The sequence below is a fragment of the Lethenteron reissneri genome, chromosome 8 (genome assembly GCF_015708825.2).
Source record: "Lethenteron reissneri isolate LAM-NWPU_2019-01 chromosome 8, ASM1570882v1, whole genome shotgun sequence".
Classification (NCBI taxonomy): Eukaryota; Metazoa; Chordata; class Hyperoartia; order Petromyzontiformes; family Petromyzontidae; genus Lethenteron; species Lethenteron reissneri.
Window position 1 is genome coordinate 12,935,897 of NC_083786.1, and position 14,981 is coordinate 12,950,877.

General features: G+C 48.2%; 1 protein-coding gene across 1 annotated transcript in view; it reads left to right on the top strand.

Annotated features, from left to right (window-relative positions):
* Window positions 1-205: 205 nt before the first annotated feature.
* LOC133339274 (potassium channel subfamily K member 2-like) overlaps window positions 206-14,981 on the top strand; it is a 141,364-nt gene continuing 126,588 nt past the window's right edge. Inside the window, 4 exon segments of the mRNA XM_061547413.1 lie at window positions 206-472; window positions 2,762-3,295; window positions 12,741-12,991; window positions 12,993-13,061. Coding sequence (XP_061403397.1) covers window positions 3,229-3,295; window positions 12,741-12,991; window positions 12,993-13,061 — 387 coding nt within the window. The 5' untranslated portion in view covers window positions 206-472; window positions 2,762-3,228.

The following is a 14,981-nucleotide window of genomic DNA, read 5'->3' on the forward strand; positions in this document are numbered from 1 at the left end:
GCCCTGGGGGCTGCGTCACTCTCAGCGCGTGCCACTTGAAGCTGCTGCTGCTGGGGGGGGGGGGGCGCGCTCTCGGTCTTCCCTCCCCATCAGCCCCCTCCTCCCCTCCCTCCCGCCCCTGTCTTCTCCTCCCATCCCTGCCCCCCGATCCGCCACTGGGCACGAATCATCCACCACCACCACCCTCCTCCTCCCATGCTGGGCTCCTCGGTTGCTGCGGGATAAGAGCGCGAGGGACGAGAGGCGCCGCTGCAGTGCAGGCGGCAGCATCACGCGGTGCTGGTGCTGCTGCTGGTGGTGGTGCTGGTGGTGGTGCTGGTGGTGGTGCTGCTGGTGGTGCTGCTGGTGGTGCTGGTGGTGCTGCAGAAGGATGAGGAGTGCTCTCACGTAGACCTCGCGCAAAGACAGCAGCAGCAGCACAGCACCAACAACGCTCTCTCATTTGCAAGCATCTTCATATCTACACGCTCAGGTCGGTACGTGTGTGTGTTTGCAGTATGTTTACTGAGTCAATGTTTGCACGTCTGTTGATGTGCATGTTGTGTTGATGTGGATGTTGTGTTGATGTGCATGTTGTGTTGATGTGCATGTTGTGTTGATGTGCATGTTGTGTGTGATGGGGAACGGCAGTGTGGTGGTTCCCGCGCCACGCCACGAACCGGGTTCGATACCCACTCACAGCCAACACCAGCGACGATTATCTGAACCGATCCTGGGCTGCCCCTAGGTCGACTGAGCCTCAAATGAGTACCTTGTGCGGTATGTAAACATCGCCACTAGGGAGACAAAGGTGGTCGGGCGTGGTGCTGTGCCGTACCGGCCTTCATAGGTCCTCGCTAACAGCACTTGCCCCAAGTGCGTTAAGACTAGACGGGGGATCTTTGTCTTGTTTAGACTCGTGTGGGCACGCGTCGTGCTGAGCGCACTGCGCTACGAACGAAGCAGCCCGAGTTCGATTCGCCAGAGTGGAGCGCGACATCTCAACCGGTCCCGGGTCTCCCCTCGATACTCGGCCTGAAACGAGCGCCTCCCTGTGCATATCAGCAGCGGGGAGACAAACGCGGCGTGGTGCAGTGCACGCGTCACCTGCCCGTGCAGCGCGCCCTTAATAGGTGCTCACTAACAACAGCGTGGAGGGCGTTCAGGCTGGACGGACGATATTTGACGATGTTGTATCGTAACCACACATCACGTACCCATCAAAACGACGGCTGCGGCGATACAGAGCGCGGCAGGAGAGGCCGCATGCCAACAACGATCTCGAGGTGAATGTTGTGGAGGATGAGGAGCGGGCACAGACGACGCACAACACTGCGCCCAGACAGACCGGAGCGTGCCGAGGCTGCCGCTGCTGCTGCTGCTGTTCAGATCGCCGCTTTTGGCGCTGGTGGTGTCTCCAGTGAACGCCAGCGAGAGCTGCCAGCCGCATTCACGAAGCCACTCGCGTTATCTTCGTGTGAACGGGGATTCATTTCTCTCTCGATATTGTTTTCCGGAATGCTGCTCGGCTGGCTTGGTGTATGGAATTATCGGTTGGCAAGGCACTACCACTAGAATACAGAGTGTGTCTAGCCACAATAATCGTGTATTACCTGCATGCTATATCACTACAATCCCTTGAGGACAAACCGAGTATCAAATCAAGCGCAGTCTCCAACCTCGATCCCTGCTGTCTGTGTACTATGAAGAAGGACCATTGCCCAGATCGACGCCGATCACACGATGGACACATTTTATTAATTTAAAACCACTGAGTCTTTCTTGACGAATGAGACTCTCGTGAAGTGTTCAATAGCTCCCGGAACAGCGTTCCAGACTGTGTCCGATCGAGATGAAGAGCTGCGTATGTGTGTCAGTGAGTGAGTGTGTGAGTGTCTGTGAGTGGGTGTGTGGGTGAGTGAGTGTGAGTGAGTGAGTGTCTGCGAGTGTGTGTGAGTGTGCGTGAGTGAGTGAGAGTGTGTGTGTGAGAGTGAGTGTGCGTGTGTGAGTGCGTGAGTGAGTGCGTGTGTGTCTGTGAGTGTGCGTGAGTGAGTGTGTGAGTGCGTGTGTGAGTGTCTGTGAGTGTGTGTGTGAGTATCTGTGAGTGTGTGTGTGAGTGTGCGTGAGTGAGTGAGAGTGTGTGTGTGAGAGTGAGTGTGCGTGCGTGAGTGTGTGTGCGTGAGTGAGTGCGTGTGTGTCTGTGAGTGTGCGTGAATGAGTGTTCGTGAGTGAGTGTGTGAGTGCGTGTCTGTGTGAGTGTGCGTGTGAGTGAGTGTGCGTGCGTGTGTGTGAGTGTACGTGTGATTGCGCGTGTGAGTGTGCGTGTGAGTGAGTGTCTGTGAGTGTGCGTGTGTGAGTGTGTGTGAGTGTGTGCGTGAGTGAGTGTCTGTGAATGTGAGTGCGCGTCAGTGAGTGCGTGTGAGTGTGTGAGTGCGCGTCAGTGAGTGCGCGTGCGTGTGTGTGCATGTGAGTGCGTGTGTGAGTGTGTGAGAGTGAGTGAGTGCGTGTGTGAGTGAGTGCGTGTGTGAGTGTGTGTGAGAGTGAGTGAGTGCGTGAGTGTGTGAGTGCGTGTGTGAGTGTGTGTGAGAGTGAGTGAGTGTGTGTGAGAGTGAGTGAGTGCGTGTGTGAGTGAGTGCGTGTGTGTGAGTGTGCGTGTGAGTGTGCGTGAGTGTGTGTGCGTGAGCGCGTGAGTGTCCGCTCCTTTATCATTACTGGTGCTGTGCTCCTGCTGTGTTTTTAAAACGCCCGTGCTGTGTGCGTCTGGTTGCGTGCTGTCGAGCAGCCTCTGTAGGGGTCATAGACCGTGAAGAAAGCCGGCGACACCAGAGGCGAGGGACATACCCCGAGGAGCTGGGGACAGACAACAAAACGAACAAAAGCCAACACAGCAGCCATCCTGCCCAAGGGCGGTGGGGGAGGGGAAGACACACACGTAATTAGCACAAATCAGCGGCTGCTTTCAATCCTCTCTCACTCCGGGACTGATGGGAGGGACCTTGCAGGGGGAGTAGACCCTCGCGCTGAGATGGATCAATAAGATGTGAGGACGTTCCTCCGACAACACATCGCACGGGCCCATGTCCTTCACGAGCCACGAGCTGCGGCCGGCGTTGGCCCTGGGTGCAGGTCCACCAACTCCGCCGCGCGTCGTCCTTGAGAGGTCTTCTTCTCCTGCTGCTGCTGCCCCATGCGGGCGCGTGGCTCGGGGTGGAGGAGGGCCGCCGTCTCGACACTGAAAGTGGCCTCACCATGGTGTGTCTGGAGACGGCGATGGCCAGCGGAGCGATGGTGTGCAAACCCGACTGCTGCATCAAAGGTGAGAGAGAGCGAGAGGGAGAGAGCTCATTCACTCGATTGGGACCTACAGAACGGAGTCGTCGTAGCCGGCGGACCACTTGGCAAGACGCTCCTGAAACGAGTCCAGGAGACGAGGTGAGGCTTTGCTGGGTTACCGAGCGTGAGGACGAACACGAGAGAGAGAGAGCGAGAGGACGGAGCGAGTCTCTGTGTCCGAGCCCACGACTGGCCGGGTGAGATGGATGTGGGTCTCTACGGTGGGTTCTCGGGGTATTCCGCGGCGACTTTTGTTGTGAACGATTGGGCGGCTGCAGTTCGCCGTGGATGTCTCGAGTCGAGACGAGTCTTTGGAGAAATGTAATTATATATATATATATATACGTGCCTAGTCAATACGCAATAAGTTATTGTTATAGAATCAGGGCTTACATGTTCATCTTCATACATTTTTCCGGCCCCTCCCCTCAACTAAACCCACAACCCCTGGGACTGAAATATTTTCCGGAACTCAGCCCCGGAAAACTCTGGCTGAAATTAAGCCGATTCTGTCATTTACAATAACAACGGCCGGTTTTTATTTTACGTATCAATGAATTCCCAACCGGACCTTCTCAATAATCTTCATCAGAGGGGTTCTGCATTGGAATAGATAGCCAATAGATAGCCAATAGCCAATAGAGAGCCAATCAAACAAGTGCACCTTGTCTCTGCATTGATTGCGATGTTTGGCCAGTTGATGTAACAAGTGGTGTGGCACGTGTGGGGGAAGCGCGGAGAGAACCCACCACTATGCACACAGCAGGTGCGTAACAAACAAGTGCTGCACAGATGGATTCATGACACTCGCTCTACTGTCATCTCCTGGCCACCTCGCAGCGCACAAACCTTGACGTGGTCCACCAACCCTTACATCCAGAGCATAGCGCGGTGCTACTCTCTACTGGTAGAGTCAATGTTGACCACTCCACGTTACCCTGGTGCGAGCCAGTTTATCCACAGGACAAGGGGTTGGTAGATGTATACAGTATACATATACAGTACACATGCCTGTACAATATATCGGTGTCAAGCTTCTGCTGCAGAAATGAGTATTTACATTCGCGGTTTTATTTTATTCAAATGATATGCATGTGTGTTGAACTTCATGCGCACCGTACGTAGCCAACCGTGCTCTGATAATGAAGTTAAACATTGACAGAGGTTACAACTATTAACTTTACGCCCTCTAGTGTAGATATCTGCCAGTCTGAAATTTTAAATGATCATATAATCTTGTTTCTTTCGGTAAAGTCACGTAGATAGAAAACAAAAAATAAAAATAAAAGACAAAAATAATGAAATAAAAATAATGCAAAATTAAAAGAATAAGTTGAAACTAATAAAGCAAAAAAATAGTTCAATAAAACATTTTTTTTACTATTTTTATTGTGGTTTTTTGCTTTTATAATTTTCACTTTTATTTTTATTCTTTTTTATTATTTTAAATTTAAATTAAATTATTTGTATCTTTAATTTTTATTTGTTATATTCTTGGTTCTTTTGGTAAAGTCACGTAGATAAAAACAAATTCAGAGCAAAAAAACCCATGATCGAAACGTTGGGGGTTTTTCGCTCTTTTTAAAATGTTATTATTAATAGGTTTTCCCCTTTTTTACTGGCAACAAAACTGAAACCTTTTTACAAGGAATCATGTCTGCATTAACAACAATACTTGTGGTCAAAATGCAAACAAAAAACATACTCTGATAATAAATGCATTGTCTTTTAAACGGATTGGTCCACACTAGAGACAGCTTTCTTTTGAGCCTCGTCTCAATCGGCGTTAGACCAGAGGACGCCAAAAGGCGAACAGCACAAAGACAATACACTCTCAGAGTAATGCGAGCTCGGGTGATCATCTACATCATGGGACCTCCTTTGCCAGTACCAAAATGTAAAAATAGATTTCGCCCCTTTTTTTCTGGCAACAAAACTGAAAAAAGGGGAAAACCTATTCTTATATTTTGGTACTGGCAAAGGATGTCCCATGATGTTTATTATTATCATTATTTTATTTTCTATCTACGTGACTTTACCGAAAGAACCAAGAATATTAATTTCTGCAGTCACAAAAGTTTTAAGTCAAAAATGTAAATGATCTTATAAACGGCTTACTTTTCACTAAAGCTTGATTTTACTAGCTCGGAGTCAGCGTTTTGTTAATTTACCTATTGTATGTATCTATAGGGCGCCACGGTGGCGAGATGTTAACAACTTCGCTTGGTATACAGGAGATCGTGGGTTCGTGAGTTTGCGTGTCTCTCTCCTCGTGGTCACGTGGATTTTTCTCCAGGTCCTCCGTTTTTTCTCTCCACATTCAGAAACACGAGTATTTGGCTGCTATACATTTCCACATGATAAGCCACTTCATTGGGCTATCATTTGTGGCCAGGTCACTTGTGAACAAGTGCTATATAGCTCAGTGCGCCTTACCTGGTAAAATAAAAAGTAGTACATTTGTTTTACGTTGGTATGTTCAGCCCAGAAGATTAACAGAACAAATGTAGCAGTCTTTTGAAATACGTGGTCAACCAGGTTAGTGTCTGTGTTGTTGGTCGACTGGTTTGCATCGCATTGTGTTTCTAAGGTTTGTTGAGTTGTCGTCTCCTATTTTCTTGCTGTATTTGCCTCCATGCAGTTTGCCGTTCTCTGTGTGCTATGCACGTGCTGTCTCCCTGTGTGTTCCCTCGCTTTGTGTTTTACCCCAATTCCACCTGATCATCAACACTTGTGTTGCGTTCGAAACGTCGTGAATTATTTTAACTTTATATATTTAAATAGTATTTTATTTCTACACACGTGACTTTACCGAAAAAAACAATGAGTATAATTTCTGCAGTCATGAAAGCTTCAATTCTAGTACATTTGTGTACTGTATATCAACGTGTGAATGCATCTGTGCAGAGCTTTGTGTGTGCATGGTGGGGTTTCCTCCCCCTAATGAAGTGAAACATGAATGGAATTGGCAAGCCCTGATAATGCAGGACCCTCCTGAAAAAACCTACATACTCCGTGAGGAATTTCAGGGTAAATCAGGGGGCAGCATTATTGTATTGTAGGCTGTGCGATTGGTGATCAACTAAAAAAAGTTATTTTATTTAAAATGTACCATTACTGTTAATATTTTTGCTGTTTTCCAATTATAAATTCGGCTGACTAGTTGGAAAAAGCCAGCACAATTAAGTGGAAATCAATCAAATAACATTGACTCTTCAATGATCTTGCTGGGACATTATGGCTCCATCCCATGCTTTAGGTACATCCACTCTTAAGTTTGTTTCCAGCTCACTATCCAGACCACGCGTGTGATCCCAAAGAAGAAGACTATACTCGCTGTTGAAATGTAATGATGGTTATTGATGACATCGGTAACGCCTGTTGGCATCAGCATCGCATAGCCCAATATACAATCGAGGATGGATGGACTGCATAATTGGAATGGATTCCCATTTATCAGGTATGAGATGTGTTTTGCCCAAAGTCTGTCAAATTTTGTTTTCACGTTTGACCTCTAAGCAACATTGAAAAAAACGACAATACTGTATTTATAACTGTGAGTTCAAATCCTGGTTGGGTGTTGACTCAGCCCATCATCCCTCTGGGGTCGACAAAATACATACCACTTTACGGAGAAGTCCAACAGTGAGCGTCACATGGATAGACTCTCTCCTGCCGTCGGAATGTGGAATTCCGACCGATGGCTCGGGCCTGTTCACACTTGAGCACAGCCTGAGTACCAATTTCAGCAGGGGGCATCACTTTGACTTTGAGTAGTCGCAACTCTTTATTAACATCAGTGTTGGTATATTGGTGTGTTTGTTGGCACCTGCAGTATATGCAGTACTGTGTCATGTGTGCAATGATTTACTCACGTGGCAACGAATCTTAACGACATCCGGATGATGGAACGTTTGTCATTATGAGTGTAACCCTGCGCAGTCTTGGCCATGTCGATATGGGGATAGAACGCGCTGGTTCTAGAAGCGATTGCCTGTCTGTGCAAGAACCTTTAAAATGCCACATTGCGAAAACTCTCAATGTTGGTCATTATGTGATGCTCCTAAACGCATGCCAGCCCCTTTATCATTGTCAGTCGTTGTCTCTTTAGCTTTTGCCATTTGTATAAACACATATATTGATACTTTGATGTACAGTTTATCAAATGCACATTCTAAGCATGCAATGTTCTACGTTATGTTTAATATTGAAGGCGATAAAGTGCCACGATAAACTAAATGGATACATTCTAAAAATAATGTAAAAATATGCATTCAGTATAAAGCATTTGCTTACAATGTTGACTTAAAACTTTCGTGACTGGAGGAATTCATATTCTTTGGTTCTTTCGGTAAAGTCGCGTAGCTAGAAATTAAATAAATAAACTCACGACGTTTCGATCGCAAGACGAGCGGTCGTCATCAGGCGACCGCCGGATGACGACCGCTCGTGTTTTTGTGTCTACGTGACTTTACCAAAATAATATATCTGCTTAAAAGTTAAACTGCAGATTTTGTCTTAAATTGTCTGATTCTGATATTTTATTGACAATGAGTGTATGGAAACATTCTGCCGGGGACTAATGTTGCTGCCTATGATGCATTAATTTTACACGAAATAGAATTACCAGGGAAACAAAATGTCATGCTGGGGGCATTTTTGTGCTAAATGTTTTTTTTTTGTGGCCAAAGTTAAAGTGCCTAATTGAAATCGCACAAAAACCCAAACACATGACATCAAGTAAAGCATTTAATTAAGTAAGCTTTTAGCTTGGACTTTATTTTAACAAAAAATTTACTCACTGGTCCTTTTTGCATTAATGAAATTCATAGCAGTGAAAGCACTTATTAAGGACAGCCCAGACAGGAGGCAGCAGATTAAAAATTCTGGGCTCAAACATCGTTTAAACAATCAACTGCAGATTAAATACTAAAACTATTAAACTATGTTCTATTTTACCAGGTAAGGCCCACTGAGCTGTATAGCTATTTTTGAGAATCAAACTGGCCACAAATGATAGCTCAACGAAGTGGATCATCACGTGGACATTTATAGCAGCCAAATACTCTAAACGCACGTTGATTCTAACGCGTGTCTGTCTCCCCGTGGTCGCGTGAATGAAAATCCACGTGACCACGGGGAGAGAGACACGCAAACTTCAAATATACAGCAGGCGTCAGGGTTGGGATCGAAGCCACGACCTCCTGTAGATCAAGCGAGGTAGTTGACAACTCTGGTAACGTCATCAGCAAGCCGTTGTGAAATCCCTGGAGTTTAACTTTTGGTGGCGCCTCATGAAGACTGTCAAGGAACGGAACGTATAACACAGAGATGGAGCGATTAATTCGGCTCGCGTGGAGTTGAATAATATCGCAGCATTTCGGCAGATGGTGGCTGCTTGGGGAGGCCTTTATCCAGCAGTGGATTGACCCCATGGCTGATGATGATGGTGACTCTGCAATCTGCTGCGACACTTTGCAACGCGAACATTTACAACTTCTCTTTGTTGGCAACGTGGCTCCTTGTGTGGCATCGAGCAAGGGAAACATCGCTTGACCTGCATCACCAATGGATTTCGCTCTACGTATAACCTCATGTAGCTGCAATTCGGAGCAGGCTTAAACTTCAAAGGTCATTTGTGAAGGAGCTTAACGATCTATAAGTGCTGTCATCCTTCTGCTGAGCATATTATTTATTTAAGAGGTGACGGTAATAGAACTTGGCAGAAAATGACAGGCTGATGCCAGCATTGTGTGTGTGCAGAAAATAGGTCCTGCTGTTGCACACGCATTTTAAGCTGGCGATTGTCAAGTGTTTTAATTCAAAGAAGCACGTGGCCTTTCTCGTGCGCACATTGGCTCGATCCGCCTTCAGGAATGACGGCAGGAAGCATAAAGGAAGGCACTGATCAGAGCCACTGTAACCTCGAGAATGCTTCCACAATGCACGCTAGTCAGATCACGACAATTGTCCCATTGAGTCTGCACACACTGCCTCTGTGGCTGTCATGTCACGCAAAGTTGCGTTAATTCCCTCCATTAAATATTTTCTCACTTCCATTTTCTTATCCCCCCCCCCTCCTAAAGTTACATGACAAGACCCTAGATATACTTTTACATTACATCTGTGAGCTAAAGGTTCCCGATCAGATATATATTTATATTTCAATCACAGAGATGCTAAGAAACAGCTAAAGATGAATGTGATATTCAACGTAAATGAAACGTTGCCGTAATGCAATGGTCAGCACACTGGACTTGCAATCCACCGCTCATCGGTTCCATTCCTTCTGCTGATGTGGCAGCGCAACACCGCGGTGCAAGTTGCTTGGAAGCCGCCGCGTCTGTCCACCCAGCAGCGTGAAGCGGTTCGCCACGGTGGAGTCAGCCGGCAGGTCGCGTGTGATGGGGTCAAGTGGGAGGAGTCCCAGCTCTCACAGAATGTCGGGTCTGTGTGGGAGAGTGAGCCGAGGGAGGAGGGGCTCTCTCGAGCTCCCTCTAGTAGAGCTCCTTCTGACGCGGTGGCGCGAGCAATCGTGCGCGTGGCAGCCCCTCTGCCTTCCGCTGTTCACGTACAACTACGACGGCTCTCAAAGTGCTTGATAAAGAAGCGTGCGACTTACACGATACGGGGAAAAGAGGGTACAGACGATAAGAGAATAGTGGGACTGGAGCAACAGGCACAAAAACTACTTGGTCACCAGACAAAACTTTCGTTAATGAATTAATCGACATCCTGTAGATGTAGCCATTTGTAGAGCTCTCCAGTGCCACTATCAAAAGTTAAATTGCATCCTCACTCGAACGACGAATAGGACAGTGCTCCTCTCTGTTGATGGCACTAGGCCAGTGGTGGAAACTCCACGTTACCATGGTGAAAAGCAAGCAAATCATATTGTAATAACAAATTGCCATCGCACCAATACATTACTTTCATAAAAAAACGTAAACATGCGGGTGATCCTTTTCCATTGTTACTCCCACGTATTAATGCTTTGAAATTTACATTTCCCTGTGTGTTGTTCGCCAGTTTGGCGTCCTCTGGTCTCGCGCTGGTGCTGAGACAAGTCCATAAAGGAGGCTGTCGCTGGTGTAGGCCAATCGGTGTAAAGGACAATGCACACATTAATTATTATTAGAGCATGTTTGTTTGCATGCTTTCCCACAAGCATGTGTGGTTAATGCAGATTTTATGCCTTGCAATAGGTGTGTCTATTTGGTGTTTAAAATATAACACCTCCTGTGTTATGCCGGAAAGGGTAAAGGCTGTTCTTTCTTCATCATCTTGACTGTGTTCTCTAAGTCATAGCACAATTGCATTGTGTCGCTTCAACCCAGTGATGTTGGGATAGTGATTTTTCCATGATATCTGATAACTATAACCCAGTGATGTTGGGATAGTGGTCTTTCCATGATATCTGATAACTATAACCAAGGTTGATTAGGCAATGAGTGGGGCAGTGTTCACGGGAAGACTAAATCGTGATACAAATTAGACGCAGATTATTTTAAATGCTGCCGGGTATATGCCAAGTTGTAACTGAATTTGCAGAAAAACCTCAGCGCAATCAATAGAGGTAATTGAATGATGGATAGTTCTTTATGCAGTTCACATTACATGTATTGATTGTGCCTGACAGGAAACAATCAACAATTAAAAAGCCTAGAAAAGATTCTTCTTTCTTGAGGTTAATTTAAATTTGCACTTTTCTCTCAACGTTATTTCCGAATGTCCTGTTGTCATGATGCCATAAGATGAAAAATCCATTCGAATCTCTTGCAGAGCAGCCCTTCATGTTAGATCGCAGTCCACGGAAGTGGATATTACAGAGCTACCTCTGAGATTTCTTCAAGTGACCCCTGGGCCACACGCAGTAGGGGGCAGCACCCTGCCACGGAGAATAATGTTTGTATGTCTGTTGTATGTCTGTTGTACGTATGTTATATGTATATATGTATGTTGAATTTCCTTTGCACCATATGTAGCCAACCGTGCTAATTGGAGGTGCGGGGGAAGGACAACAAACTAAACGCAAAAAGCAGTTCTCAGGAAATTCGTTTTCAATCTCGATTTAAAAGTGCATAGCTCCAGTTGCTTCGTAATATCGGAAAGAGGAGCATTCCAGACGGCCGCTGAAGCGCATCTGAAAGAATTTGCTGCATGACAGTTAAATCGATATTATTTATTCTCTCCAATTTTGCCAATTGTAAGTACGAAGACAAAGTTAATGCGACTGTTTTTGTGCAGTCATTCGTGGTTGGGCTAAGACCACTAACCCAGTTTAATCACTGCCTCGATTTTTAACCAAGAGTCTCAGTGGTGCCATCTCAGCCATCGTGTCTCCAGGCCAACCAGTGATCAGTTCGATCAAAAGTAGAAACAGTGGAGTTCAGAAGTCGCAGAATAGACGGTAACACCGAAGAGGTGGGAGTAACGCACACAGAGGGCTGACATGGTTCATCACAAACACTGCCCTACCTTCTAGATTTGAAGCTTTCGTGACTGCAAGGATATAAGAATATACTGCCCTACCTTTTCAATTCGTGCTCATATGAATGTACTTCTTTTGCCAGAATATTCTTTAAATCCTAATACATATTATCTTGGCATTTTATTATTTAAACTGTCTGCTTAATTTCAGTGCTCCGACTCAAGGATTGTGAGATGAGCGGCAATGACAGCTGTCTCTTATTTTTTGTTGCCGAGCAACGGGCTCTCTCGTAGCAAGGATAAAAGTGGTATTTATAAAAGTGAGGAAAGCCTCTCCGAGTCTCAACACTATTTCAGGACGGTCCTGCACGTTGCTATATGACCTCTCCTCCATCAGCGAGTTGGTGGCATGTGGGAGAAAACTGTTGTGCTTCCCCATACCTCCGATGAGCACAGTTGGGTTACATACAGTGCCAAAGAACATAAATACGCAGAAACAAAATCCCAAAGTATGAGCGTAAGGCGCCTCACAGATCAAATACGCTTCCTGTACCATCACCTCTTGGCATCCTCGCAGTCCGGCGGGTTTGGGAGTTTCACAATTTCGTTTGATTCACCAATCCGTTCCTCGAAAGCGGTGGATCACAGGTGCGTGCGGTGACAAGTGCCCAGGGCGGGATGAAACCGAAGTGCCGGGAGATGAGTAGCACTCAACAACTTCTGTCCGCCGCAGCGCTCCGATCTGTTTCTGATTTGTGCCACGTGCCGTTCGGCAACTGATGTCCGACGTTTCGCTCCGCATGGCGAGAGCCGAGGAAGTTCCGCAGACGCCACGCGAAACGCGGTAACGATCGCGACGTCGAACGACACGCGGGAACAACCCAAAAAACAAACCGGTCGCCCGCACCGCAAGCGCCTCCGTTTCCCGGCCACCTCGCAGCCACGACCCCAACGCCGTTCCGCTCCCCCCCCCCCCCCTCCCGCGTGTGTCCGCGCAGTTGAGACGCCACAGCGGGGCCAGCCCAAGCGGCGGCTGGGCGTGGCCTCCAAGGTGCGAGTGATGGGTGTGGCGGCGGCCGCGGCGGCCGCGACCACGACGGAGGAGCAGGAGATGGGGGCGCGGCGCAGGATGAAGTGGAAGACGCTGCTGGGCATCTTCGTGCTGGTGCTGGGCTACCTGGTGCTGGGCGGCGCTGTGTTCCGGGCCCTGGAGCAGGGCAACGAGAGCGCCCAGCGGGACGCCATCACCAGCGCACAAGGCGACCTTCCTGGTGCGCCACCCGTGCGTGCCGCCCGACGAGCTGGAGAAGCTCATACAGGTGAACGAGACTCGGCGGGCTCGGCTCAGGCTCGGGGGTCGCCGGCGTAAATGCGACGTCGACCCCGAGTTGCGTTCGCGGTTCGTGTGACAATTTCGGTTCGTTGCGATGGGGTTGGCGGAGGGGCGATGCACGGTGGCGGGTGTGGTGATACAGAACCTCTCGTTCAAATGTGCCAGCCCAGGGACAATGTCGAGTTGCAGCCCTGCAATTGCTGGCTTGTGCTCAGGTATTTTGGTGCTTTGCGGCAAGGGTACCATCCTTGCACCCGCTCTGGTTAAATGATGAATTGGACAGCGCTCATCTTCTGTCCGTGGCCTTAAGCTAGTGGTGGAATTTCCACATCGCCATGGTGAGGGTGATGTTATTCGTAGAATGACCATAATTGGCATAGCACCAATGGAATAAAGAGATGTCCTGCTCATGTGAACATTAAGGCCTTGCTCATTTCCCATTTACAGCCCTGAACCAGTGGTGGCAATGCCACAGTTTGATGGTGGTGGCGAGACACCTGTTGTTGGCTTCCCCACAAAGTGGTACTTATTTTTATCAACCCTGAAGAGGATGATGCGCTGAGGCAACCTCTCCCCCCCCCCCTCCCATCGAAAAAGGATTTGAACTCTCGACCTTCCGACTGTGAGCCACTCGCTCGACCTGTCGAGCCCCTTGGCGGTTTGGTGCCAGACTATTTTAGTAGCGCTGAGCATCGTCACTCAGCGCAGCGGCGGCGGTGGTCGGATCCTCGCCGTCATCACCGCCGTGGGGCCTCTGGCGGCTGTTGGTTTTTCTGGCTCACGACCCGATGGGAAGAGCCGCGTGAAGGCGCGGCAAATGCGGTTCGATGTTGATGTTGCGATTGCTGACACGGTTTAAACTTTCCGCGGCGCGGACAAGGAGGAATGTTACGGAAAATAAGTTCTCTATGCTTTCAAAACCATCCGATGTTATCGCGCGGGAATTAGAAATTCCTTTCGTGCTCCCTACATTTTTGGAGTGGGTCTAGAAGAATCGCAGTTACGTGGTTTTATCTCCTGTCTGTGCGTAGTATAAATTAACATACACACATTACACGGTATAACGGAATAATACCTTGGTGTAATGGTTGCCCGTTCAACTCGATCTCCTCGTGCGGAAGTTGAAACAATGGCGGCAAGTTTCTTGAATCCCCGCCCGCCCGCCCGCCTCAGTCCACCGAGCAGTGCAAATGGCACACCACCACGACCAGCCGATCGGCAAGTCGCGCGCAGTGGGGTGAAGTGTGGGTACCGCCACTTCTTCCGAGACGCCTCTGGCCAGCGTGGAAGCGTCGACCAAAATACCCACGAGAGGGACTCTCTTGGGCTCTCTCGAGTTCTGCCAGGAGTGGCCTGAGCATGAACTTTGCACAGCCGCACCGCCGACGAGCGCGGTTGGCTACGGAGGGTGCGATAGAAGTTCAGCATGCACACGTGCATCTCGCCGTACCCTGGTCGGAAGTCAAAGTGCTGCGCTGCTCAATGGAGCGTGCGGTGGGCGCTTCTCCCTTTGTCGCCCCGAGCCAGTGGGGGAATTTCACATTGCACGTTAGGGGCAATTGTCTCCCGAGGGCAAACACTCGCGGTCGATGATAACCTCCAAATATCCCATTTCGAGTACTAAACCTGAGGTGATGTGCGACGTATATCCGCTGACATTAACCTCACCCAATGGCTCGGCTTAGTTTAAATTGTGAAGAAACATAAAAGGGCCTCACCATTTTGCAAAATATAGGACATAAATAGAACGTTATGTTCTTTTTTAGCAATTCTCACACTTGTAATAAAGACTTGCACGGAACTATCCGGTAAACGTGCGAGGCATTTACCCCCTGGCTAGGCAGATCGCGAGTAAGTGTTCCTTCTAACGACCGAACACTTTATCCATTAGGCTTCTTTAGCGCAA